The 27,075-nt window shown below is 49.0% G+C and overlaps 1 protein-coding gene across 5 annotated transcripts; it reads right to left on the bottom strand.

The window, feature by feature from the left end:
• Positions 1 to 1,069: 1,069 nt before the first annotated feature.
• PWWP3A (PWWP domain containing 3A, DNA repair factor) lies at positions 1,070 to 25,571 on the bottom strand. 5 transcript variants are annotated; one of them, XM_008150822.3, is made up of 14 exons: positions 25,409 to 25,571; positions 24,292 to 24,416; positions 22,878 to 22,960; positions 21,099 to 21,169; positions 16,465 to 17,040; positions 15,026 to 15,124; positions 12,175 to 12,245; positions 10,478 to 10,554; positions 9,773 to 9,833; positions 7,738 to 7,813; positions 7,231 to 7,281; positions 6,240 to 6,676; positions 3,907 to 3,995; positions 1,070 to 1,418 (listed from the first exon to the last, which is right to left on the bottom strand). In XM_008150822.3, the coding sequence occupies exons 2-14, from the start codon at positions 24,346 to 24,348 to the stop codon at positions 1,364 to 1,366; spliced, it is 1,803 nt and encodes a 600-aa protein (XP_008149044.2). In that variant the 5' UTR covers positions 24,349 to 24,416; positions 25,409 to 25,571; the 3' UTR covers positions 1,070 to 1,363. The 5 variants fall into 5 exon arrangements, with proteins under 5 accessions (XP_008149044.2, XP_054573547.1, XP_054573546.1 ...); XM_054717572.1 differs by lacking the exon at positions 25,409 to 25,571 and adding an exon at positions 25,264 to 25,348; XM_054717571.1 differs by lacking the exon at positions 25,409 to 25,571 and having other exon boundaries at positions 24,292 to 24,543.
• Positions 25,572 to 27,075: the final 1,504 nt, after the last annotated feature.

The following is a 27,075-nucleotide window of genomic DNA, read 5'->3' as shown; positions in this document are numbered from 1 at the left end:
GGGCTACCAGTCCCTCTCTCCCAAGCCTGGCCCTATACTGTCACCCCTCTGGCCAACTTGGGAGGGATGACAGCAGGTCTGTTAGAGCCACTTAACAATTTCCTGCTGTTAAGATTTGAGCAAAATAAACTGAAACAAAGATCGCTGGCAGGGTTCTGGGGCCCCCAACATCTCATGCCATCTCCCCAGCACATCCTGTTAACCAACCAGAAGTGGTTGTGCAGTGCCTTCCTGTTCAACATCTCAGGGCACCAGGGCACCTACTCTCACACATGCCAGGAGAATCCCCTTCAGACTGTCCTCTACAGTAATTCCTGTCGGTAAGGGGGGCATCAAGAGAGAGGGCGCGATAATCATGGGTGACAGTGAAGCCAGGGTAATAATGATAGGGCAATACCTTGAAGTTAACATCACCAATGTTGACTACAACAGTGTTGCATCAGCTTAGAATAACTAATTCATTGGTGTGTGGCTCTAACTGGTACGTGTTCAAGGCCTGGCCAAGTAAAAATGGGGCATGGGTTTGTATACAGCTAGAATTCCAAGCAGGGGCCCTGGGACCCATCTCATGCTTCGTGTAGGAACAAGCTCAATCCTATGGCTCCCAGACCAAGAGCTGGGTACAAGGCATGTACACAATGACCTTAGTTGTCCATGTGGGAGCAGTGAAAACATGGGATCATCAAAGCTACCATGTAGATTACTGAGACAATAGGGTTGGCTGGGCTGAGACAATGCTCAGCGCTGAGACATGCATGGAAATCCACAGAGGACAGGCAGCCTCAACATAGTTCTGGAGCGGAGACTCACCCCGACATGAGTCCGAGCAGAAAGAGGCTATGGAAAGATTTATGTCGGTCTCTTGTCCTGCATGAACAACATAGCAAATGCTAAAGCACAAGAAAGCAGCTGGTCTTTGTTTCTGCCTTTTACAAATACTGGTTTTCCTAAACAATGTATAAGGAGGCACAGCAAACTCAGGAACCATCTTAAGAGGAAACCACACAAAGGAGGGGGGAAATGGAAAAATACATGATTACCTCTGGAGCTATACATTCATATCAGACTCTTTAAAAAACAACAACTCCTGTTTAATATTGGATACAATGCTTTTTAACATAAAAAGACAAATGTGTACCTTATATTAAACTATTCTGTACAGTCGCAAGTAATGAAATAAAGCAAAATGAGTCAGTTTTGTCCTTTCAAAAAACTTTCAGGAACTGTTCCCTGAAAAGCCAGGAAAATAAAACCCATAGACAGATCTGATGTACACATCTCTCCAGTTCCGTCTTCAGAAAGCGTGTGCAACAGCCCAGGGACCTCTGGCAACTCTCACTACACACGATGGCGCCTTCCCACATCAGCATCGCTGGTTCCTTTCTTCTAGGAGCTGGTTGTCAAATATTTCTTTTTCCCTTCAGAAGATAAAAAGTGACAACTTCATTTTAGTAATTGTGTTTTTAAAAGCATGAAACAGAGGAGTGGATGTATGATGGGGGCAGTTTCAGTTTGGAAAGTCCTGGATGATGGTGGGGATGGTTGCATGGCAATGTGAATGTGTTTAATGCTGCTGAATTGTCCACTTAAAAATGGTTAAGATGGCCCTGGCCAGATAGTCCAGTTGGTTAGAGCCTTGTCCGGATACTCAAATTAACCCTCGCCCGACCAGCATGGCTCAGTGGTTGAGCATCAACCTATGAATCAGGAGGTCAAGGTTTGATTCCTGGTCAGGGCACATGCCCGGGTTGCAGGCTCGATCCCCAGTGGGAGGCATGCAGGAGGCAGCCAATCAATGATTCTTTCTCATCATTGATGTTTCTATCTCTCTCTTCCTCTTTGAAATCAATAAGATATATTTTAACAAATAATTAATCCTCACCCAAGGATATTTTTTCCACTGATTTCTAGAGAGTGGAAGGGAAGAGGGAGTGGGGAGAGAAACATATTGATTGTCTCCCACAGGCACTCCTACCAGGGCTGGGGAACCTGCATCCAAGGTATGTGCCTTTGACAGGGAATCAAACGCACGACCCTTGGGTCTGAAGGCTAACACTCTAACCACTGAACAACCCAGCCAGGACAAAATAATTTTTAAAAGTATGAAATATCAAATTGTCCTTTTTTGGGTGTGGGGGTTTAATCCTCACCCAAAGATATTTTTCCATTGATCCCTAGGGAGAGTGGAAGAAACAAACAGAAATATCCATGTGAGAGAAATATCCATGCCCCTATAGGGTGCTACATGGGTCCTCAGTAGCCATGGATTGGTTGCCTCCTGCACACCAGGGCCTGAGCTGGGGAGAAGCCTGCAACCAAGGTATTTGCCCTTGACCAGAATCGAACCCGGGACCTTGGGTCTGCAGGCTGACACTCTATCTACTGAGCCAAACCGTCTAGGGCTCAAATTGTCCTTTTTAAGTGACTCCCAGTTAAGAAAAACTGTGTCAACAATCACTTGGCTGGCCACTGCATTCAGGATATAAATAAACACATTAATTCTGAGGTGGCTCAGCTAAACACAGGAACATTGGAGAGGTAAATGTGCACATGTCAGTTCAGAACAAGAAACACAGGCAGCTTGAAAATGAGCACAACAGCAACAGCACACACACCTTTGCAATACACAGTATAGTCAGTTTTGTGCACAACCTCTTAACTTGTAAGACAAGAGGAACACAGGTACATGGATCCCGTGACGGACAGACCATGTGGCTGAAAATTGGGGCGAAAGGACAGAAACAGAGGCTAATCACTAATTGTGTTCCTTAGACCACGTCCCCGAGGAATAAAATGGGGCCAGTGTTTTCACCCTAATTCAGTCATGTCAGCCAGTGAACCTCATTTCCAGGGGGCATTTGACATGTTCATGGCAGGCAGAGGCTGTAAAGAACTAACACTCTTAATGCTGGCAACCCAGCAGAGGGAAGAGTGTGGAGATGGAGACAGGATCATAGGAGTGGAAGTTTGAGCTCCCAGACGTAGCTACTCACCCCTCCTTCTCCCAAGACCACTATCTTGATTTGTATATGGATCATGCCAGGCCTGAGGTCCAAGAACAGAGATGCCAAATTTGTTTCCAAAGGCCCTTCCTGTCCTGTTAAGTGAGCTGCATGCAGAGCCAATTGACTCCTCTGTGGGCAGCTGCACAGGAGGCCTGTCACCCACTGAGGCTGGCAGGCAGCCCTCCTACCCTCCCTGCACAGGCTGGGGCCCTGCCTGGGAAGAATGCCGAGCGTCTTCACCCGAGTGTCCCGTGACAGTGCCCAGTCAGCCCTGGAGGGAGCCCCTAGCCTGTGACTCTAGTTGAGTCTTCAGCCCATCACTGGCACGCAGCCACGCCTGTTTCCAGCAAGACTTGGCAACATGCCCAGAAGGGATTAGGGGCTCCGGGGCCAGAACTCCAAGGGCAGTTAACCACACCGATGTGAGAGAAACGTCTTGATCAGAGCCTTCTCTGACTGGTGAATACCCATCACGACGAGTGCTTCCTGTTCTCAAACAGCCATACCATTGCAGCACAGGGGAGAGTTAAAAATACATTATCAGCTCTCAGCAATCAGAGATTAGGCAGAGAGGCCCGAGTACACGTCCAGGGGTCACCCTGGCTGCCCCTATAGGGTGCTACATGGGTCCTCAGTATGTATCCAGTATAGGGACCAGGGCCCACGGCCCAAACTCGACAGAGGACAAGAACGTCCACTGCTGGCTTCACCGGGTTTGTCTGGCATTTCAACTGCCAAGTGCTAATGTATATTTTCAAGTTTATGTGACTCATTTACCAAAGTGTATCTAGTCCAACGTATCAAGAAGAGGGGCCTCAGTCCCAGCTACTAGCATGTGTGCAAATACAAGCCTTGGAAGATACGTTGTAAAGTGGTTGGGGCAAGGCTCTGAGCAGCCTACCGGTAGCTCAGCAAAGGTCCTTTGATATACTTCTCTTCAGCCGTCTTGTAATCTACCGCATCCACCGCAGAAATCGCGCAGATGATGGCCTGCAAGAGAGGAACAGGTCAACACCGGGTCAGGCCACTCTTGGCGACGAGCTCTGAAGAATTAGCAAGGGGCCAGTTCGACCACATGCTGGCCTCCAGATACGTCCCCATTTATGGCTTAAAAGATATGTATGGAACCCGTGACATCTCTGCTAGTAATCAAGTTTATGAATTAAATCAGTAACATTATCTTCTGGACTAAAGAGGAGAGTTCCTGTCACTAAAAGCATATAATAACTAAAGGCAGCACCCAAACCAACAAGTGCATTTTTGAAAAATTTTGAGTTTACTGTTAAAAAATAAAAAGGTAGAATAGTGATGATTTGAATACATAATAGATGCCCGATATCAAGGAATCACTATTTTTAGGTGAAATAACAGCATTGTGGTTATATCAAAAGACACCAGGGCCAGGTCTTTCTTTGTGAGGCTGTCCTGGTTGTTGAGCAGTATCTTGGCCCCACTGCCTTGATGCCAGGAGCACCCCTAGAGTGACAACCCCAGATGTTCCCAGGAAGCAGGATCATCCCATTTTAGAGATACACAAGGAAGTATTTATGAATAAAAAACATTTGGTCCCTGGCCAAGTAGCTCAGTTGGTTATAGCATCATCCCAATGCGCCAAGGTTGCAGGTTCAAGCCCCAGTCAGGGTACATGTAAGAATCAACCAATAAATGCATAAATAGTTGGAACAGCAAGTTGATGTTTTTCTCTCTCTCTTTCCCCTTTCCTCTCTCTCTAAACTCAATTTAAAAAAATAAAAAATATCTCCAAAAAAAATTTTTTTTACATGGTTGGGATTCTCCCTCCCCCCCGCCCCCCCCGCCCAAAAAAAACTAATTTGGGGAAAGGACTGGAGGCACATATGGATTCAGGTCACCATTCCAGCCAGGTGATGAACACATAAAGGTTCACGATATTCTTTTTTAAATATATATATAATATATATATATAGAGAGAGAGAGAGAGAGAGAGAGAGAGAGAGCGCGCGCGAGCACGCGCGCATATCCTATCTAATAAAAGAGTAATATGCAAATTGACCATCACTTCAACACACAAGATGGCTGCTCCCATGTGGTCAAAGATGGCTGCCCTCATGTGGACACAAGATGGCCGCCACAAGATGGCCAGCAGGGGAGGGCAGTTGGGAGGGACCAGGCCTGCAAGGGAGGGCAGTTGTGGGCGATCAAGCCTGCAGGGGAGGGCAGTTAGGAGTGACCAGGCCAGCAGAGGAGGGAAGTTGGGGGAGACCGGGCCTGCAGGGAAGGGCAGTTGGGTGGGACCCAGGTCTACAAGGGAGAGCAGTTGGGGGGACCAGGCCTGCAGGGGAGGGCAGTTAGGGGTGACCAGGCTGGCAGGGGAGGGCAGTTAGGGGTGACCCGGCCTGCAGGGGAGGGCAGTTGGGGGGACCAGGCCTAAAGGGGGAGGGTAGTTAGGGGTGACCAGTTAGGGATGACCAGGCTGGCAGGGGAGGGCAGTTAGGGGCAATCAGGCTGGCAGGGGAGTGGTTAGGGGGTGATCAAGCTGGCAGGCAGAAGCGGTTAGGGGTAATCAGGAAGGCAGGCAGGCGAGCAGTTGGGAGCCAGAAGTCCTGGATTGTGAGAGGATGTCCAACTGCCCGTTTAGGCCCAATCCCTACTGGGATCGGGCTTAAATGGGCAGTCGGCCATCCCACGAGGGGTCCCAGATTGGAGAGAGTGCAGGCTGGGCTGAGGTACACACACCCCTGTGCATGAATTTCGTGCACCGGGCCTCTAGTATATATATATATATTTGGGACTTCTGACAATTGTGAAGTTCAACATATTTGCATTGTCAATATCTTGTCCACACTATGCATACACACCCAGCAGTGCCCATTCTGAATTTCACAGTAACCGAGGAGCTGGGTCTGCTCCTTGCTCAGCCCGGCCCGAGTACTGAGGAAAGTTAAAATTCCCATTTCCAGAGTAAATTCTGGAACAGTCACTACCAGTGCATGCAGATGAAGCCTGCATCTTATTCCCCCAGGGCTGGCAATAAGATCAGAACACCCTAGCCCTGTGCCACTGCCCACGGAATGGCCAGGAGGGCTGGGACCCCATGAAGTAGGGGCTTCCAGGCAGATTTTGGAAGGGTGACATTCTAGTACCATGCCTGGTACAGCCCAGGCCTGGGCAAAAGTGGGCTGGGTCTACACTTGGGCCCACACCACAGACCCCCACCACCACCCTCATGCACAGGATTTCTTGCTGGCCACTCACTTCAGGCAGAAGGACGTCCAGTATGAAGCGGATTCTGTCACCGTTGATCTGCGTCAGCATCCTGCTGCCTGTTTCCTGGTAGACCCCTTGCAAGTACTTCACCACCATGTCCAGCTGTTCCTCATCTTCCAGGTATGTCTCTACACATGTCACATACTGTCCTGAGTTCAGAAACGTCTTCAGCCACCTGGATGGCTTCTTGTTCTTCAAGATGGCCCGCAGGTGGTTCTCAGCGCCCCTCGCCTTCACGATGTACTCCACCAGCTTCTGGTTGGCCCGGTCCCGGGCAGCTCGTGATCGATCAGGCAAGACTTTTCTGCAGGGCTGCCTCCTGCCCCAGGGACTCCCGACCATAGGCATCTCAGGATCCTCATGGCAGAGCCGAGGGAACCGGGTCCCCAAGACATCCTGCTGGATGGACTTGCGGACAGGATAGCCTATAGAGAAGGCAAGGCATGTGTCTGTGGGACTGCGGGCCAGGTGGGGTCCCTTCACTACGTCCTGGGGGTATGGAGACGACCCCAGGCCATGGGGACACTGCGGCAGCCACATTCCTAAAGGGTTCTTCCTCTAGCAGACCCTCATCATTCCCCCAACTCTGCCCTTTAGCCAAGTTTAACCTGAAAGAGCAGAGCCCCTCAAGCCCCCAAAAGAAGTATTAATTCATCTATCTCCCTCTTTAAGGATGGGAGGAATGGGACAGTATATATGTGTGACTGTCACTAAATGAAAACAGAGACAAGGAAGGAAGACACAAAGTACTGTTCATATATTTTAACGTTTGGGCGTTATCACTAACAGGGTAGTTTTAGAAGTGGACCTGCTGTCCAGGCCCCTATGGCAGGGAGGGAGAGGAGACCTGGGGGTGCCCTGATGAGACCTGGGGGTGCCCTGAGGATAACGGTCCCACAATCCAGGAGAAGGCTTAGGGACCTGTTACTTTTAGACTAAAAAGCAGGCCACACTTTTCAAGAGGAGCTGGTGAACTTACTTATATTTGCTGCATAATATTCCAGGAAAGAGCCAGAGAAGGAACCACAGCCTGCAGAGGAGGGAGAAGGGGAGAAGGCGCACATGAGGTATGCTCTGGAAACCCTTTCAGGTTGTAGGGTCTAGGTGCTCCAATCACACATCAGCCCCAATCAGACCCCTTCTAGCGGAAGGGCTGGTGCAGCATGGAGACTGAGGCCACAAAAAGGCCAGGAGTTTCTAACAAGCCTGATTCAGATTCCCAATTCCCAACAGCCCAACTTGGGATGGACAGAAACCAGCTCTGGTTCAAAGGAGGCCCCATCTTTTGTCCATGTCCAACATCACCACCTCTTCCTGGGCGTCTGCTTATACACCTGTACTGGGCACACAACTGTCAAGGACTAGGCCAGACTACCATGGGGAATGGGCTGTGCCCAGCCTTTACCACCAGAGGGTCTGCAAAGGAAGCCCTATGCTGCTGCCCCCACCCGCTCCCTTTGTCCAAGGCTGTGGAGGTCCCACGTACCGAGTCGGACCCTGTAGTCAGTGATCAGGGAGACACACCAGCCAATAGCCTGGTCGAAGTCCTCCTTAGCCTCATTCTGCAACGAGAGAGATAGCATGTGTCAATAGGAGTCTGCTGGGACTCCTCCTCTGGCCTGCTCAGTACCCTTATCTAGGAAGGGCACCCAGCAGATGCCCTCAGGCAGGCTTCCCAAGGCTGGCAGGGAATGCCTGGCAAGGCCCAGCTCTGGAGCCAGGCTGCTCCCTTGTGAGCCTGGTTCTGGGCCAGAGGCCTGAAGACTCAAAGAGAAAGGTGGATAAACACCCCGAATTGTAGTTGCCATAACCATCATAGGGAGAGTGTGAAATAAATCCTTTTAAGAGACGTCTTTGTGCCCAGCACTTAGAGAGGGGCAGTCTAAGCCTAAAGGGAGTGACATTTGGCCACCACCAAATGAAGAACAACATAACCGGCAAGGCTCCCTGAGCTGGGAAGAGTTCCCAGGTAATGTCCACAGACTCAAGACAAACCCACATCCTGCGTTACTGCTGCCTTGGCCTGGCCACCCTCCTGTGGTCACCACATGAAGCAGGCAAGGGATGCAAGCATAGCAAGCAGCTCCAGCGGGAGAAGGCCAAACTGGCACCTGGGATGGCAGACAGTGTAGCACCAGGGAAGGAGACACACAGGAGCCTACAGATGCCACAAAGCAGTGATAGTCACCCAAGGGCCAGCAGAGGCCGTGAGAGCCAATCCATCAACCTCTAGAACAGGCGACACATCCACCCCTTGGATGTGCTGCTCACTGCTACTCAGAGGACCCAACACCTCGTACACCCCTCCACACTCATCTCACAGGGGAACAGGAAGCTGGCCACAGATGCCCTCCAGGAATCTAGACCACAAGAGGCCCACACACCATCTTCTCATAACAGATCCTAAAGCAAGATTCCTACTCTGCTTTCTGCACCATTGCAGTCCCTCCTCCTCCCCGCCATGGGAAAGCTACCAGGACCCTAAGAATGCACATAGCACTTAGAGGAGCCAGGTAGCTCCTGGCCTGAAAGGCTGGGTGAGTAGCTCCTTGTACTTACAGATTGGCATTCAGGGAGCATAGAACGTTGTAAGACTAGAACCAGGCCCCATTGACATGCACTCTGATGGGGATCGGGCACCCAGCACTGGTTGTGGGTTAGACGTAGCAGACAAAACAGGTGGAGCAAGGCTCACATTGTGGAGATGGGAAAACCAGGGAGAAAAGAAAGGGATAGAGTCTGGTATGGGAGCCAATCTTCCAAACGCCCACCTGCCCCTGCAGCCTGAGGCCTGCTGTCCTCAGGAAACAACACAGGAGTAGGCAGCGGGCTTCCCAGATCGCAGCACTCTTGAGGACACAGCTCAGACACAGACTGCTTCCCAACCTGGAAACCCAGGAAACCCTGGCAACTGCCATGGGAATCCCGGCAGTGGGGTATGGGCAGAAGCCTCAACTCCCTGCCCAGTTCTGGTTTGTTTTTTTTGAAAGCTGGAACAACATAGAGCAGTGTCTCAAAGCTGGACAGGGTTCTGAAGGAGCAACACCTCATGGCTCATGGATTCCTGTATAACAAAGCTGATCATAGAATTGTGGGGCCTTGGTCAATGGAAGCAGAGCAGGTAGCCTGGGGAGTGTCCTGACCCCAACTCACGCTGTGCTCAGGCACCGGGTGGGCAGGGTCCTTACTCCAAGAGGCCCTGTGCCTCATCACAAGGGGCGGCCTCAGAAGGAGCCAGAGGGAACAGGCCTCACGGCCAGCCTCTCTGCCACCTTAGCCCCTAACGCGGGACAAACGGTTCCCCTGCCACAGCCTGTTTCCACCCCTGAACCACAAGGCAGACAGGTGGCAAGCTCCTGGGTAGTTGAGGGCCCCTGCAGGAACCCCTGAGGGTAGTGGTCAAAGCAGACAGGGCAGGTGCTAGTAGTACCCTATGATAGTGGTTTCAAAGGCTACACACAGAACACTGTCACCAGTCATAAGGGAGCTATTTAGCGAAGCACAGATAACAAGCCACCTACCAGAAGCGCCTGCTTCTCTTTACAGTCGAAGTGCTTCAGCCTCTTGAGAGGCACTGTGATGCTGCAGAAAGCAGAGGCAAGGTAACAGACGTAAGGCACCACGTGAACAGACATTCTCTTCCTCTGACCCTTAGGAGGGGCCTCTGCCAGACCAGGTCACCCAAGGCAACCGCTGTGCCCTGCTGCCCAAGGAAGCCCCTTGGAGCCATGCCCTGGAGTGACAGGTACCCTTGAGTGGGTCCCTAAAGGGACACAGCTGGGGCCACTGTACAGATGCCAGGGCCCAATCTCTACACTGCTGGTGACCAAAGGAGGGTGGCAGCACCGAAGTGCCAGAGGATCAGAGAGGACCAGCTCTACAGTAGCCTCATGCAGAGTGGTGTGGTGCCTGCTGAGCTCTCTGGGAGCAGTGACACATTGTGTGTTCTCATCCCAGGACGAAGAGCGAGTAGAGAAAGACCGACAACTACCCACATGACAAAACTCAGACTGGGGGAGGGTCCCTGTTCACAACCTGCATGGAGGGAGCCACCTTTGCTAGTTTCTGGGAAATGGGGGTCTGGTGCATGTGTAGCTGGATGGTCTTTCAAAGCCCGCAAATAAAGGTTGGAAAACTGAGCTGTGTGACCTAGCAGGCCCCGGATGCCTGCTCCCCAGTTCCTATTCCGGGAAGCGTCCGTAAAGAGCCAGGGATGATGGGCTCACCCTCGCCCTTTCGGGTCCATGTGTCCTTCAATGAAAAGCACACTCGCTTTCTTTTCTCTCCGCTTGACATTCTTGACCTATGGGCAAAGCCAAGAAAACAAAGCATCAAGAACCCAGAAAAAGCCATGGGTTTTAAATCCTTTATTGACACCATCTCATTGAGCAAGAGGTAACCAACTGACACCTGTGACAGGGAATGCCGCTGGCTGGGGGACTGAAGTGAAGTCCACATGGTAACGTGCTTAGGAACTGCCCAAGTTTTGCTGCATGCATGGCTCTAAGGGGTTTGACAACTGAGCAGAATCAGGCAGGGTTTTCTTAAAATTTTAAATAAAAGCAACTACTTCTGCTGTTAGCAGTCATCTCTATGTAATCGTCATGGCTGATTGTCCTGTGGACAAACAGGGCTAGTTCAGGACCAGCCAAGGGCACGAGATAGAGGCAGGGCCTAACTCAAAGACACGTCCTTGGACGAAAGGGCCAAGGAGCCCCTTTCTGTATTGCCTCACAGGCTGTACAAAGGGTTCACTGACAAGGGTGGGTGTGGACATCCATGCCCCAAGAATGTCATGTTGGTGACCCGTTAACCAGCAGGGCTCCCAGGGAACTGTTGGAAATGAGGCAAGGGCTGAAAGGGCCGAGAAAAGGGTGCCTACTGTAAGCAGGCTGTGGCATCTCTTGGGAAGGGGGTGCTGGAGGGAGGAGGGGGCCCCGATAAAGGATACCACAATTGTCCCAGGGGCTTTCTGAACGCCCAGCTCACCAGATGTGTGTTCAAGCTACAAATTCTATCCACAAACACTCTAGGGTCTGGTTCTGCCCTTCCTGAAGCCATGCTGCCGCCCTGTGCAAGGAGGCCCGGCTGACTGCAGGTTAGATTCATCCAGACAACACAGCTCCTCCTGACTACGACTAATACCTTTCCAACTTAAAGGCCACTGTCTCTCACTAAAAATTAAAGAACTCTGGCTAGAATTATGCAGATCCTGTCTCAGCTAAAGAAGGATAAAGAGTAGCCAAGACAGTGCCTTTGCCTAAACAATAAACTGACTGTTTGCAACATCCAGCTTAAAAGCAAATCCTCAAACTTGGCTACATTTAAGCTTATTCACCATAATGGGGCACTGGGAAGGATCTCAAGTGCCTGTTTTTATTTATTTTTTATTTATTGATTTGATTCATTTTAGACAGAGAGAGGAAGGAGGAAAGAGAGAGGAAAAACCCCCACAAAACATTGATTTGTTGTTCCACTATTTATGCATTATTGGTTGATACTTATATGTGCCCTGATCGGGGATTGAACCTGCAACCTTGGCATTATCAGGTTGATGCAAATGAGCTCCTCAGCCAGGACCTCAAATGCCTTTTTTCATATGCACAATGGCTTCCTACCCCAAAATCTAAAAGATTAAAAAGCTCCTACAGAGGAGAATCTCTGAAATGCACATTTAAAATGAACAAATTGTGGGTATTTTTTTTCCAAGCAGGTTTTTCTAAGCCTGGTTGGTAAAAATCTGACCTGTAAACTTTATCAATGGTGACACAATGACTAAACTCTCTTTATTTAGGTACATGTGTCTTCAGAAATCCTGCTTATAAGCTCATCACTTTTCCTAGTAATAATGTGAAAACATTTGCCCAGGTTCAACTGTTGAGGGGGCCAAGTAACTGCACTTAGGAGATAGAGTTGTTCTTACCACTGCGGGCCAGAAGGGGTACTTTTGGTATTTAAGCCAGACCAGCATTCCTACTTCAAATGAACTTGGCTCTAGAATTAGAAAGAAAGAAAAACAAAAAGACAGAACAGGTAAGTCAGATCCATGGCAAGCAGCAAATGCATCAGCTTGAGAAAACAGTTACTGTGATGATGTTTAAATATGGTGTTACCACAGTTCACTTAAAAGATCACAAGGACTGCCCTCGATGGTTTGGCTCAGTGGATAGACTGTCGGCCCGAGAACTGAAGGGTCATGAGTTCGATTTTGGACAAGCACACTGAGCAGTTAAGAGTGAGACACCATGTTAGTTTCCAAATGGTGACAACATGCCATAGTCACATAGTGTTTGTGAAACAGGAGAAGCTGGTAGCAAGGACTCTGTACCATGTTAACGTCTCTGTAAATTTCAAATTACTCCAAAATAAACTTTTTTAAAAAAGTGTTGATAGAGCCCTAGCCGGCTTGGCTCAGTGGATAGAGCATCAGCCTGCGGACTGAAGGGTCCTAGGTTCGATTCCGGCCAACGGCACATGCCTGGGTTGCGGGCTCGATCCCAATAGGGGGTGTGCAGGAGGCAGCCAATCAATGATTCTCCCTCATTGATGTTTCTATCTCTCTCTCCTTCTCCCTTCCTCTCTGAAATCAATAAAGATATATATATATATATATATATATATATATATTTTAAAAAGTGTTGATAGAAAATAGAAAGGAACCAATAGCACACAATGAAGACCCACGTGAGAACTCAGTTTCTGAGAAGCTCATCTGTCTGAGGAACTGGAGACTTTAAGGGGAAAGAAGGAAAATTATTTAAATAACCATTAGAGAACTATAAAATTATTTCTGAACAAAATTAAACTATTTTCCACCAAAAAATCCCAAATGAGTAAATAATTCAAATGTTTAAAAGTTAGGTAACAAAACCTTGGAGAAGACAGGCTGGTATTTGACAAAGAGCCAAGATCCTCTGTCTGACACTACTGTGGGAGAAGGGAAGGCGTGCTGTTCAACTATCTAACAGTTAAAAGTTGCCAAAACCGGTTTGGCTCGGTGGATAGAGCGTCGGTCTGCGGACTGAAGGGTCCTGGGTTCGATTCCGGTCAAGGGCATGTACCTTGGTTGCGGGCACATCCCTGGTGGGGTGTGTGCAGGAGGCAGCTGGTTGATGTTTCTCTCTCATGGATGTTTCTAGCTCTCTATTCCTCTCCTTTCCTCTCTGTAAAAAATCAATAAAAATGTATTTAAAAAAAAAATAAATAAAAGTTTACAGAGTGAGAAGCAAGACCAAGGGAGGACAGAGGCAAACCGGGAAACCGCCTTCCACAGGTCTGTGAGGAGCTGTTTTCCCGTGAGAAGCCTCCCTTTCTCAGAAGACAACGGGTCAGGGTGCAGATGGCCAATTAAGGGATCAACAGTAAACATCCAGACAGACGATCGTGGTGACCGGGAATACCCACACCAAATGGAAGCAGAAACCAGGAGAAAAAGCAAATACCCACGTTTGGGGGCCAAGGCAACCTGACCCCCTGCTGGTGGCTGTGGGGATGGAAATGCTCCTCTGGAAGAAGGCAGTGTCCCTTCTGTGGCCCAGGAAGCCCTGCTCCAGGAGCTGATGTTACAGAGTTATCTCCCAAAGCATGTGCCACAGACACTGTAGCCCCAGAGCTGTGGGACAATCTAGACACCGATGGAGGCAAAGGCTCAGTATGTGATCACCCATCCCTCCTAGTAAATAGTAACTAGTTTCCACTGAGAATAATCAGAAGACGATGTGGAAATGTAAAAAATGGACGAATTATGCCCTGGCCAGTGCTCAGTGGTTAGAGCATTGGCCTACAGGCTGAAGGTCGCGATTCGATTCCTGGTCAAGGGCACATACCTCGGTTGCAGGTTCCCTAACCCCAGGTGAGGCATGTGCAGGAGGCAACCAATCGATGTTTCTCTCTCTCCCTTCCACTCTCTCTAGAAATCAATGGAAAAAATATCCTCAGAGGAGGATTAATAAAATTAAGTCTGAATTATCAAGTAAAATTAAGGAAAATGCAAACCTGTAAGTACAGTGACAGTGAGAGAAAAGCACTTGGTGATTTCTGGGAAAAGACGGTGTGACAAGGGAATGTAGCGGCATGGGAGACATGGAACACCCTGGGGCTGTACCCACGTGGCTTCCTTGTCCTGCAAGCTGTTGCCATTGGAAGGCTAGGGCACAGGTCTCCATCCTGCCCTGTGCTAGTTCTACAATATCCTGTGAATCTACAATTCTTTCAAAATCAAAAGGTTAAAAAAAGAAAGAAAAAAAACTAGATTCTGTTAACCTGAGAGGGTAATGGGCAAGTCTAACAAGGGAACTGTTTCTCGGTCAATTATTTCAGAAAACTAGAGGAACTGGTGTTGTTGGTGCACATTCTGGGCCCCCAGCTCTTGTCTGTCCAGGGTGGTCTGTTCAGAGCAGGCAACATGTGTGGGAGGGAGAGAACTCCTGCCTCTAAAAGACACACACAGGCACCATCTCCAAAGGCCTGTAAGAGGTGCCAGGCCACATTCCAATGGTGGCTGGGGAGCCCACCTGTTTAACTGATTGTCCTGTTCCCACAAGGGACAAGGAAAGACAGCCCTGTGCTGACAAAGAGTCCCTCCTTCCTTTGTGTGGTTAAGCTTAAGGCAAGGAACCAAAAATGAGGCACTTTCCAAGGTCTTGGTTCAGTAGGAGAAAAATGTAAGAGCAATAGACTTTCAGGCAAAGGTGGTCCAGGAATGCCTATTTTTTTCCAGAGGACTGAGACATCTCAGAGTGTTCCTCCCACCCCTGGTCATTCTCAAGCCTTACCATGATATAAAAGGATTCTTGGGGGCTCCTCCTCCTCCTCCTCCTCCAGGATGGAATTAACAGGCTCAAACTCCATTGACTCTTCAGAAGACTGATGGTCTGCCAAAAATGTCAGATTAGACTTTCATGGTGAATGACTCATCCCCCAAAAAACACTTTGTGATCTGTGACCATAAGTGAAAACAGATCCATGTTACACCGACTTGCACAGTGCCCGATTCAAGTGGGGTACATTTCCCTTAGAGGGCATTTAAAAGACAAATACATGAGACAGAGAGGGGATGTCGAGTCTGGAAGGCAAAAAAGCAATGGAAGTCACAAGAGATTGACTGGATTCTGGGCAGGATCCCTTGTGGGTGTGAAGCACTCAGTGGATATGCAGGGACAGTGATACAACTGGGAGCAAGGCAGGGCTGTAGTCAGAACACAGGGAGGTGCAAATCAGTTCCCTGCAGCCTGCAAATATGCCAGGTATGGGCCTCATGAAGGAAGTTTGGACTCAGGGCAGGACCCTGGGCAGTAGGTGCGTAGTGAGAAGTTGAGACACCCCAGCAAGCAGAAATGAAGATTTCTCAATTAGCATTTCAAAAACAAGTGGGATGCCGAAACCGGTTTGGCTCAGTGGATGGAGCATCGGCCTGTGGACTGAGGGGTACCAGGTTTGATTCCGGTCAGGGGCGTGTGCCTTGGTTGCGGGCACATCCCCAGTGGGGGTGTGTGCAGGAGGCAGCTGATCGATATCATCGATGTTTCTAACTCTCTGTCCCTCTCTCTTCCTCTCTGTGAAAAATCAATAAAATATATTTAAAAAGATAAAAATAAAAATAAAAAATAAGTGGGATGTTACGATGTGAAAATGGAAAAAAATCATTGAGCCTGACTGCAGCTGCATAGAAATGTGTCTACACGGGAAGTTAGGAGCCTCTATAGTGAGTTCATCACTTACAGATTCCCATGTTCTCACTTCTGCAACCGTTTAAGAAAAAAGGAGTCAATCCTAGAAGGGAGCATTCTCATAACTAGTGCCTCCCACAACAGGTCTGCAGCACGCTGCCCCAGGCCCCACTCCAACTCCTCCCTCCCCTTCAAAACAAAAATAACAACACAAATATGGGGAGAAGTGGAGTCATTAAAGCCCAGTTCAAGAGTCAGACAAAAAAGGAATTGGGAAATCTTTGTTCTGGATCTATTCTGGTACTGATCTCATTAAGATCTGGTTAAAAATACATGGGATGGGGCCTGGCTCTGGATCTGGCTGAGGGAAGAACAGAACCCCACCCTGTCCCAGCGCTGGAACAGACCTACCTTCCTCCAGGACATGAAGATTTGTGTTATCTGAGGGAGTGAGGAGGATGGAAGGGCCAAGCCTACTGGCACTTCCCAGAATCATGCAACCCCTTAGCCCAGACCTCTGCTGCCACCAGAGCACAGCTGCTTACCAGGTGGGCCTTGAACATCCGGGTAGGCTAGGTGCACAGTGGGGCTGCCTGATGGCAAAACAGAGTGGCGACCTTTGGTACACAGACCCTGCTCCGTAGATGCAGAAGGTGAGTTCAGGACTGCAGGGCTGTCCGTCTCTCCCTCACTCTCACTCAGGGTTGTCCCATTTTTGAGGTGTATTCTTGATTTACTCTGGTCCCGAGAGCCACCTCCAGCTGAGACCACCAGGGTAAGTGGGCTTTCACTTTCCCCAATCCCCTTCTTGTGGTCCATTTGGCACTTGATCTCATTTTCACTAGTGGACGAGCCTGACAGCTTCTGAGGTACGCGTTCCCTCCTCTCAGGTCCGGAACTGCCCAACACCCCCTCATGGAGAAGAGATGAAGCGTTGTGATCACAGAGCGAGGATGCTAGTTCCATGTGCTTCTCTCCTGCAGACACAGCAGTTCTTTCTTCCCTTGAAGAGTTTTCTTGATGAGAATGTGTTTTCTCATTCAAAATATCCAGAGCCACTCTAAGCGACCGTCTGTAGGTCAACTCCTCCACAGGTTTGGCTGAAACCTTGTTCTGTGAGGCTGAAGGATGGTAAATAAACAAAGCCTGGTGACGTCCAGGTGCCCGGGCATGCCATCAGAGCATCACTTTACAGGCTCGGTCTCATTCAATAGCTAGTTTTCCACCTAAAGGGAGAACTGACACTTCTCCCCTCTGTCTTCCCCAAAGAGGGACAGGGCTGCAAAACAATAACTGGCTGTTGTTTGCATTCAGGGCTGCGGGGCTCCGTTTTTTAAAAGAACAAATTGAGAAACCCTAACCTGATTGAGTGACAAAAATAAATTCCTCCAGATTACAAAATAATCTTGCCAGCAAAACATATTTCACAAATCCTCTTGTAGAGAAACCAAGATGGCGGCATAGGTAAACACCTAAACTGCTGCCTCGCACAACAATTTCAAAACTACAACTAAAAGACAGAACAGACATCATCCAGAACCACAGAAAAGCTGGCTGAGTGGAAATTCTACAACTAAAAGGAAAGAGAAAAGCTCACAGAGAATCAGAGGAGCTGCAAAGGGCTGAGATACGGAGACACGCACACAGAGAGGAAGGGCGGCTGAGTGCCTGGCTGGCTTTCTCTGGCAGGAGGGAGAAGGAAGCTCCCGACTGCACTGAACCCCACTTCCGACTGCAATGAACCCCAGTTCCGGGCGAAACCCCGTGGACCCAGGCTCATACGGGGGAGTCTGGACTGTCAGGTAGAGAAAAAGGCACACAGAGACTCAGAGACTTAGGGGAGCCGCGGCAGGCAGGGGTCTGGAGGCGCACGCGAGTGCGCGCAGAGAAGACTGACTGTGGAGGTTGCCGCTGGCTTTCCCTAGCGGAAGGGAGTCGGAACCTCCTGACTGCACTGAACCCCAGTTCCGAATGCACTGAACCCGTTCTGGGCGAGCCACTGGGGATCCACGTGCTTACGGGGGGAATCTGGACTGTCAGGCGGAAACTCAGGGGAGCCGCAAAAGGGAGAGGTCTGGAGGCGCAAGTGCAAGTGCGCGCAGATAGGACTGACTGCTGACTGCGCCGCTGGCTGGAGGGAACCTGAAGCTCCCGACTGCTCTGAACTCCAGTGCCGGGCGAGAATCTGGGAATCCAGATTCATTGGGGGACAAACTGGACTGTCTGGCAGCGGGCGGAACTCGAGGGCAGCTTTCTCTCAGAGGTGCTTGCAGCGATTACAGAGGGACACTGAGACCCAGGGGCCTCGGGCAGGGCTGATGGGAAGCCAAGACTGTCTGCTCAGCCCTGAGACTCCACCCCATCCAAGCTGAGCACAGAGGCTTTTGCAATTTTGCAGTCTGGTCCCATAAGGCTGTCTCCAGCACAGAAGGTCTCCCGGCGTAGACACAGCTGATACTCACAACCAATTGGCCTGGAGCTCAATTCCTCCCAGTGATACCAACAACAATCAAGACTTAACTACAACAAGGCTGTACACACAGTCCACAAAGGGGTGCACCAACAGTGTCCACCTCAGGTAACTGGGGAGGCCGACCCACTGTGCCATATAGAACACCTAGCACACGAAGCTACCCTACCAACTCAGGGAAGCAGCGAAAATGCGGAGACAAAGAAACAGATCACAAACGAAAGAAATGGAAGAAAACAAACGACTGGATATAGAATTCAAAACCACGGTTATAAGGTTTTTCAAGAATTTCCTAGAAGAGGCCGATAAATTTAGTGAGACCCTCAAGGATATGAAAAAGGACCAACTAGAAATTAAACATACACTGACTGAAATAAAAAATATTATACAGAGACCCAACAGCAGACTAGAGGAATGCAAGAATCAAGTCAAAGATTTGAAATACAAAGAAGCAAAAAACACTCAAACGGAAAAGCAAAAAGAAAAAAGAATCCAAAAAGTTGAAGATAGTGTAAGAAGCCTCTGGGACAACTTCAAGCGTACCAACATCAGAATTATGGGGGTGCCAGAAGAAGAGAGAGCAAGATACTGAAAACCTATTTGAAGAAATAATGACTGAAAACTTCCCCCACCTGGTGAAAGAAATAGACTTACAAGTCCAGGAAGCGCACAGAACCCCAAACAAAAGGAATCCAAAGAGGACCACCCCTAGACACATCATAATTAAAATACCAACAGCAAAAGAAAGAGAGAATATTAAAAGCAGCAAGAGAAAAACAGTTAGTTACCTACAAGGGAGCACCCAAAGGATTGTCAGCTGATTTCTCAACAGAAACTATACAGGCCAGACGGGAGTGGCAAGAAATATTCAAAGTGATGAATAGCAAGAACCTACAACCAAGATTACTCTACCCAGCAAAGTTATCATTCAGAATGGAAGGTCAGATAAAGAGCCTCACAGATAAGAAAAAGCTAAAGGAGTTCATCACCACCAAACCAGTATTATATGAAATGCTGAAAGGTATTCTTTAAGAAGAGGAAGAAGAAAAAAGTAAAGATAAAAATTATGAACAACAGCCCTAACTGGTTTGGCTCAGTGGATAGAGCATCGGCCTACGGACTGAAGGGTCCCAGGTTCGATTCCAGTCAAGGGCATGTACCTTGGTTGCGGGCACATCCCCAGTAGGAGGTGTGCAGGAGGCAGCTGATCGATGCTTCTCTCTCATCGATGTTTCTGACTCTCTATCCCTCTCCCTTCCCCTCTTTAAAAAATCAATAAAATATATTTTTTTAAAAATTAAGAACAAATACATATCAAGTGAACCTAAAAATCAAGTGAATTAAAAATCTGAGGAACAGAATAAACTGGTGAATATAATAGAATCAGGGGCATAGAAAGGGAGTGGACTGATAATTCTCAGGGGGAAAGGGGTATGGGGGGTGCAGGAAGAGACTGGACAAAAATCGTACACCTATGGATGAGGACAGTGGGGGGGGGAGGTAAGGGCAGAGGGTGGGGTGGGAACCGGGTGGAGGGGAGCTATGGGGGGAAAAAGGAGAAACAATTGTAATAATCTGAACAATAAAGATTTATTAAAATTTAAAAAACACACACAAAAAACAAATCCTCTTGTAGTCTGACAACTTCCAATTCAATTAAGGTCAATGAGAACCCACTCCAAGGAAATAAAGAATTGGGAGGGCCCAGCTGGTGTGGCTCAGGGGTTGAGCGTCGACCTATGAATGGTTCTATTCCTGGTCAGGGCACAGGCATGACTGCCAGTGGGCGGGGGGGGGGGGGGGGGGTGTGCAGGAGGCAGCCAATCAATGATTCTCTCCCATCAATGATGTTTCTTTTTTTCTTTTTAAACTCCAATTCTTTTTTTTTTTTTAATATATATTTTATTGATTTTTTACAGAGAGGAAGGGAGAGGGATAGAGAGTTAGAAACATCGATGAGAGAGAAACATCGACCAGCTGCCTCCTGCACACCTCCCTACTGGGGATGTGCCCGCAACCAAGGTACATGCCCATGACCAGAATCGAACCTGGGACCCTTCAGTTCATAGGCTGACGCTCTATCCACTGAGCCAAACTGGTAAGGGCTCCCATCACTGATGTTTCTATCTCGCTCTCTCCCTTCCTCTCTGTAATCAATAAAAATATATAAAAAAGAGAACTTGGGAGGAATGCATTCTGAGGTGGAGGGTAGGGTGGGAAATAGCCGACTGAAAGAACCCCTTGTTGGCAGGTCAATTTTCCATACTTTTCTGCAAGGGCATCTCAAAGGCAGGAAAGAGCACTCCGGGCATTGAGTTCAGCCTGGCCTCTCTGCTGAAAAAGCATCATTTATTCATTCCAACACACACACCTGATGCTATTCATGGGAACTAAGTGACAAATGCAATCTCCCAGCTCAGCGGGTATAACCTCCATCGACACAGGACTTCCTGTGTTTCATATAAAAGCACCCTCAAACAACTGGCCTCCAACACAACCTGAGCAAACAGATGGTGGCAACTGAGAGGTGATGGTTGACATGCCCAGGGTGTGCAAGGGTGAAACCTGCTTTGAAAAATAAACAGCTGCTTTTCCAAAGACATAGGAATACAGACCCCATTTTATAAACACCATGGTAAGGAGTTCTGGATGACAAGACTAACTGGAAAGTCCCTACATGTCCTTTATTAAGGCCTCACAGTGCCTTACCCAATAAGGCAGCGATGTCCTCGATGTGGGACTTCCTCAGAATCTTGGCTTCTGTGCTTTTCACTCTCACCCTGCAGGGACAGAAATGACTGTTATATACTACCTGCTACCCTCCAAGGCCATGGAAACATTTTCAAACATGTTTTCTTCCTTCTCAACTTTCCACTTAAACCAAGTTACAGCCAACTAGGAACCCATGTGCCTGAGGTTTGAGTCAGCAAGGACCCTAGTGAATATTTTACGTGGGTTTTCCCCCCTTTTAAAAAGACAGAAAAGGTTGGCTGGATTTAAGAGTACAAATGAATTCAAATTGTGACTTTTATAAGGCAAATCCTGCTTTCAACTGCACAAATAACTCCTTCAGTTAGATTTTCAGAGATCAGATAATGTCACTAATAGATGTTTACAGCCCAGCAGGTGTGTTCTAGGTTAAAAGGATGTGCTTTCCTTTCAAATTCCAGTATTCAATTACCTCCCCAGCCACAGGGAGTGTGAGCTGGGGACTAAACAAGCTTAGGAGGCTCTGAAGAAAGAGGGGTGGGGAGCTGCAAAGGAAGCCCACTGGGTTTTATTTTAATTCTCTATTTAGAATTGGGAATTCTATCAGACACATGATGCCAGTCCTACTTAATCTGAGTATTTTTATCTTCATTCTAGATAATCTTATGTCCTTCCATTCCAGGTAATCAAGAGAATAGTAATATGCTGCCGGAATCATGGATGTACCTTCTGAGTTCTAAATAATAGTTTATTAGAGGGAGTGACTCAAAATCAAGTATTTCAAAACTGATGGGTCTATTACACAAATTTCTGGAAAGGGGAGGGAGACACAAATAAACCAGTGGGCAGGAAATACCCCTATTTGAACACCAATGATGAGAGTTTATTCCATTTTTGTACTGGTCTCCCTGGAGATCACACAATGCCTTGTGTAGATCTTCAATTTCCAAACTGACATAAAATTAAAATCAGCTACTTTCTTCTTAAGATTATGATGAGCACTAATCAGTTAAAATAACTGAAGTTATACTAACTGAAGAGTTAATTTAATAAGCCTTTAGGCATGGACTTCACTTTTTTGGTGGGGGCATGGTAATCAGAAATCCCATCCTATTCTATATAATAAAAGGCTAATATGCAAATAGACCGAACGGTGGAACAACCGATGGCTATGATGTACGCTGACCACCAGGGGGCATGTGCGGAACATGGGACCACCAGGGGGCGTGTGCGGAACATGGTGGGTGTTGGCCGCAGTGGGATGGTGGAGGTGAGTGGGGGCGCCAGACCAAGGCAGGGCGCCAGTTGCTGTCATCGGGGTGAGCCTCTGATGGTTACTGAAGATTCTTTGCTCCCACATGCCGTGGTCCTGTCTAGCACTTGCACCTGCTGCTGGCACCCACTGCCAGTGCCTGGCACCAGTCCTGATCACTCGGCGCCATCAGTGGGTGCGAGCGGTGGCTGCCAGGCCCGATTGCCCCTGAGGGCTTCTCTACCTCCCCCTGCTCCTGAGGGGCAATCGGGGCAGCAGCCGCTGCTCACACCCACTGACAGCACCAGCCCCACTTGCACCCGCTGCTGGTGCTGGCTCCAATCGCTCCATGCCGTCAGTGGAGCAGTAGTGGCAGGAAAGGCCAGGTGGGGGCGCAGAGGATGGGCCAAGACCTGCCCCTGTGCCCACTGTAGCCTTGCAGCCCACAGTTCCTTTCAAGGTGTACAAATTTGTGCACTGGGCCCCCAGTAAGGAAATAAAGTCTTGAAAAAACTGTCACACTTAACTTTTTGTCTAAGGAGAGTATTTGAACATTTAGAAAAAATCCCTTTTTTTTCTTGGTTGTTGACATCTCAGTTCTGGCCAAAACCTATGTTTAAAAAAAAAAAAAAAATCCTTGTTATTAAGACACAACAAACAATTGACACAGAGTAAGAAGCAGTGACAACAGGCACAAATACAGCAGATAATTTTTTGCACTTTTAACTTTTTACTATACTTTTCCTTTTGCTCACACAACCCCAACCATACTGATTTCCTTCCTATTTTATTAACATAATAGACCCATTTCTGCACTAGGATCTTTTTTTTTTTTTGTCTAAAGTTTTGAATGTCTCCTTTTTCCCCAGTTGATGCCTCCCCCCCTGCAAGCATTCCCACCCCAGGCAAGCCCCCACCACCCCAGTGTCTGTGTCCATTGATTATGCTAATATGCATGCATACCCTGCACTAGGATCTTAACAGCTGTTCCTTTTGCTAGAAATCGCTTTCCCACATATTGGCTTGGCTAACTCCACTTCTTTAAGTTTTTGTTCTAACCTCTCCTTGATGACCCTAGTTTCCCCACTCTCCCATTTACTAAAACAATCCACCACAATCCCCTTACTTGTTCTATTTTTCTTTTTCCACAACATGTATGGACTTCGAACATAGTGTTACATATCCATCTTTTTGTTTCTATTATGGATTTTTTCTTATTGATTAAAGTATTACATATGTGTCCTTTTTCCGATTGACCCCCACCACCACCACTCCCACCCCCCAGGACAAGCCCCCACCGCCCCAGTGTTTCCATTAGTTATGCTAATATGCATGCATACAAGTCCTTTGGTTGATCTTTTACCACCTCCCCCTCCCCTGCCTTCTGAGGTTGGACAGTCTGTTCAGTGTTTCTTTGTCTCTGGACCTATTTTTGTTCATCAGTTTATGTTGTAACAGATAATTCTTAAAGTATAAAAGCATAGAACTTCAAAGATATTCTGTCTAATCTTCCTGATATTGCAGGTGGGGAAACAGGCAGAAGAGGTCAGTGGCAGACCCTGATAAGGATGGGTTTCTACCTTTAGGTTTGACTCTCTTCCTCAGGCTTGGCTGGAAAGTCTCCCCAGATCCTTCCATTATTTACTATCACAGGACTCCCTGCCAGAAATTTCCTTGAGTTACTGCCATACATGCCTTTTAGAGCTATTAATTTTTTTTCAGTGTGAAAAAAACACCACACATTTCCAGCAGTTTAACCTTGTAAGCACTCCACCAAAACCCCATTAGATGGGGAATGAGATTTGGTGCCAACAGAAACAGCAGCCAACTGTTCATGCTCAATTATTCCACTGAAGCAACTCCTAAGTCTCTCTTGATAAATATTTTACTTGTCACCCAAAAGTCATTTCTATTCCTGAAATTAGAAAATAATGCTGTCACCTTTGCAGGCCATAATCGCTCTTTCCATCTGCAGAGGACATACTTGGCGTCCGTCATGATTTGGGCTCATGTGGCAAGTGGTAAAGATTAGACACAAAGTGCCTGAAGGTCTGGTGCAAAGGGCCCTGCAACAAAATTTTCAAGGTGGTTTCTAACGTGTTTTGCTGGTGATTTTTACACCGACACAACCCTTAAGGCCCACTTTATGGGGCTTATCCTCATGTGTAACCCTGCACAGAGATACTTGATACCAAAACGAGATGACTGGCCCTGGTACCCAGGAAAGCACCTGTTGTTTGTTTTCATAAACAAAATAGCCAAACTCCCTCCCCAAAGGCTGTGTCTAGATTGTTTTTTTAAAGGCTCCTAAATAAACCATCTCTATGTTGAAGGCTGCCTCGGGACTTCAGCAGGGGAAGCATTTTAAAAAACAAAATCCATAACCCTCCCCCATTTAGGACGCTAACAGTTGACCGCAGAGCAAAAAAATAAAATCGGAGGGAAAGGCCTGCTCTTTCGGCCGCCATGTCCCTGCAGGATGGGACAGCTGCAGACGCTCCTTCCATCCATCAATGGGGAAGCTGGTTGGGCTGTCAGCACAAACAGAAAGGGGACGAGGGGGCACCGTCTGTGTAAAGGAGGGGTTCACCACAGCAGCGCAGGGCGGCCAGTCAGCAAAGAAGGGGGTTCAGGCAGAGAAGGAGCTTAAGGCAGCAGAAAAGCGGTTTGATCAGAAGGAATTCAGGCAGTAAAGGAGTGGATTCGAGCAGCAGTGGAGGGGTACAAGCGACAGAGGAAGGGACTTGGGGGCAGCAACGGAAGGGTTGCAGGCAGCAGAGTGGGGGGGGGGTGTCGGTCAGCAGAGAGGGGGGCTCACGCAGCAGACGAGTTCAGGCGGCAGGGGAGTTCGGGCTGCAGAAGGGGAGGGTCGGGCAGTAGAGGAGGTTAGTCGTGAACAGGGGAGCAGCTCACACAGCAGGGGGAGGGGATTCCCGCGGCAGCGCGGGGTCAACGCCCCGAGAAGCCTCTTTCGGGGTTCGCTCCTCCCCCACCAGGCACGGCCGCCTCAATCCCCGGTCCCTGCCGACCCGAAAGGTACAGCCCGCCGGGGGCTCACCGGACCCCTGGCCTCGCGAGCGCGGCGTCTCCAAGCCCGGCGTGGAGAGCTAGAAGGCCGCGGCGGCCCAACGGCGGTCGCACTCGCGCCGCCTTAGCCGCCGCCGCCGCGGCCCACGCCTGCGCTCACCACCTCCGCAGACCGTGCCGCCGCCGCCGCCGTTCCCCCGGGTCGGGGGCGGAGCCAGTCTCGCGGCGCCGCGGAGTTTCCCCGCCAGCGGACCAATGAATCGTGTGCGACCGCGCCTTCGCCCCGCCCCTTCCGCCGGGCCGCTCGCGAGGCTGGCTGACTGACAGGTGGGCGCGGGACTGGCGGGCGCAGAGTGAGTGACGGGCGCGGGTGGGCAGGAACGCACGAGGCTGACTTGGCGGGCGGGCGGCCTCCATCTTCCCGGCCACTTCTCCGCCACAGTTTGTAAGGGGTTTTGGCCCAAGACTCTTTGTAAACCCGCCTTGGGGCGCCCGTAGCTTCAGCGGACCCTGAGGGAACCTTCCAGAATCTTGGAGAGCCTTCTTATTCCTGAAGATCCTCTGCTGAAACAATTCAAGTTCAGCACCGACCCCCACCCCACCCCCGCGCACACCCACAAAAGGGCCGCGCATGTTGCAAATAACCTGCTTACTTAGTCCGGTACCTGGGGAAGGAGGGCTCCTGGAAGGCCGGCGCCCTGTGAGGTCGATCCAGAGGGCCCCTGCCCCTCTCTCTCTGATGATGTTAGTGTTTTTTTCAATTGAGGTAAATGACTTAGAACATATTAGTGTCCCCTTGTCCGTGCCCCTCCTCATCCTTGGCGTTCCAAGACCCCCACTGAGGCCTGAAACCGTGGGAGTGCCCAGCCCTCTACACAGATATTTCCCCCCCATGCGGTTGGCCCTTGACCCAGGCGGGTGGGGTGAGGTGTGCAGACCCTGTACCACCGATCCTATACCTTTATCCCCCACCCCCACCCCCAGCCCTTAAGGGAATCGAACCAGTGCGCAGGCCAGCGCTCTAACCATTGAGCCACGCTGGCCAGGGCTCCTTCCTATACCTTTTGGCTCCGCCTTTGGCCCTTTATATCTGTGGATTCAACAACCGGGGTTGGGACCGAAGGGAACCAATACTTGCCACCGGAAGCTGCCTTTTGGGATATTAATTTGAAGAAACAAGTCTCAGAAAGAACCTTTGACCCTCCCACTTCCTGCCCCAGAGATTCAAGAGGCAAAGACCAGCTCCGGGAGGGAAATCTTAGGATGTCGCCTTAGCAGCCTACTTTGCTTTGAGTATGGTGGGTGGGAAGGTGTCAAATGAGGACCTGTTTGCCACCCTCTGTCCCATTGTTTCTGGGTTGTTTAGTAAGAATTACCTACCATGTGTTCTGCTCTTCCTCAGTTACTTCTAAAATCTAAGACCCTTTCCCCCCCTTTTCTCCTTTGTCCAAAATGTCACATACCCAATGCTGCCTCACTGTCTTTGGAATTTTCATGCTTATGTGAATTCCCCACATGTATGTATTAAAATCTGATTTTCTCCCGTTAATCTGCCCCTGTTAATTTGATTACTATAACAGCTGGAAGAACTTACATGGTGAGAGGAGAAATATTATTTTTTGTCCCCACAGTTTGGGCAAGCTGGCCAGAAAAGAATAAAAAATCTGCAGTCGGGAATGTGGAAATACTGGTTTCAAT

The sequence above is a fragment of the Eptesicus fuscus genome, chromosome 6 (assembly GCF_027574615.1).
Source record: "Eptesicus fuscus isolate TK198812 chromosome 6, DD_ASM_mEF_20220401, whole genome shotgun sequence".
In the NCBI taxonomy this organism is placed as follows: Eukaryota; Metazoa; Chordata; class Mammalia; order Chiroptera; family Vespertilionidae; genus Eptesicus; species Eptesicus fuscus.
Note: the sequence above shows the minus strand (reverse complement) of the source record. Positions and strands in the feature narration are given on the sequence as shown.

Excerpts from the sequence above, each read along its gene's own strand:
- PWWP3A (XM_008150822.3), bottom strand. The coding sequence starts at position 24,348 with ATGACGGACGCCAAGTATGTCCTCTGCAGATGGAAAGAGCGATTATGG. Across the intron at positions 22,961-24,291 it reads AGCGATTATGGCCTGCAAAG|GTTTTGGCCAGAACTGAGAT; the intron begins GTGACAGCATTA and ends TTTTAAACATAG. Across the intron at positions 10,555-12,174 it reads ACCCCTTCTGGCCCGCAGTG|GTCAAGAATGTCAAGCGGAG; the intron begins GTAAGAACAACT and ends CTTTGCCCATAG.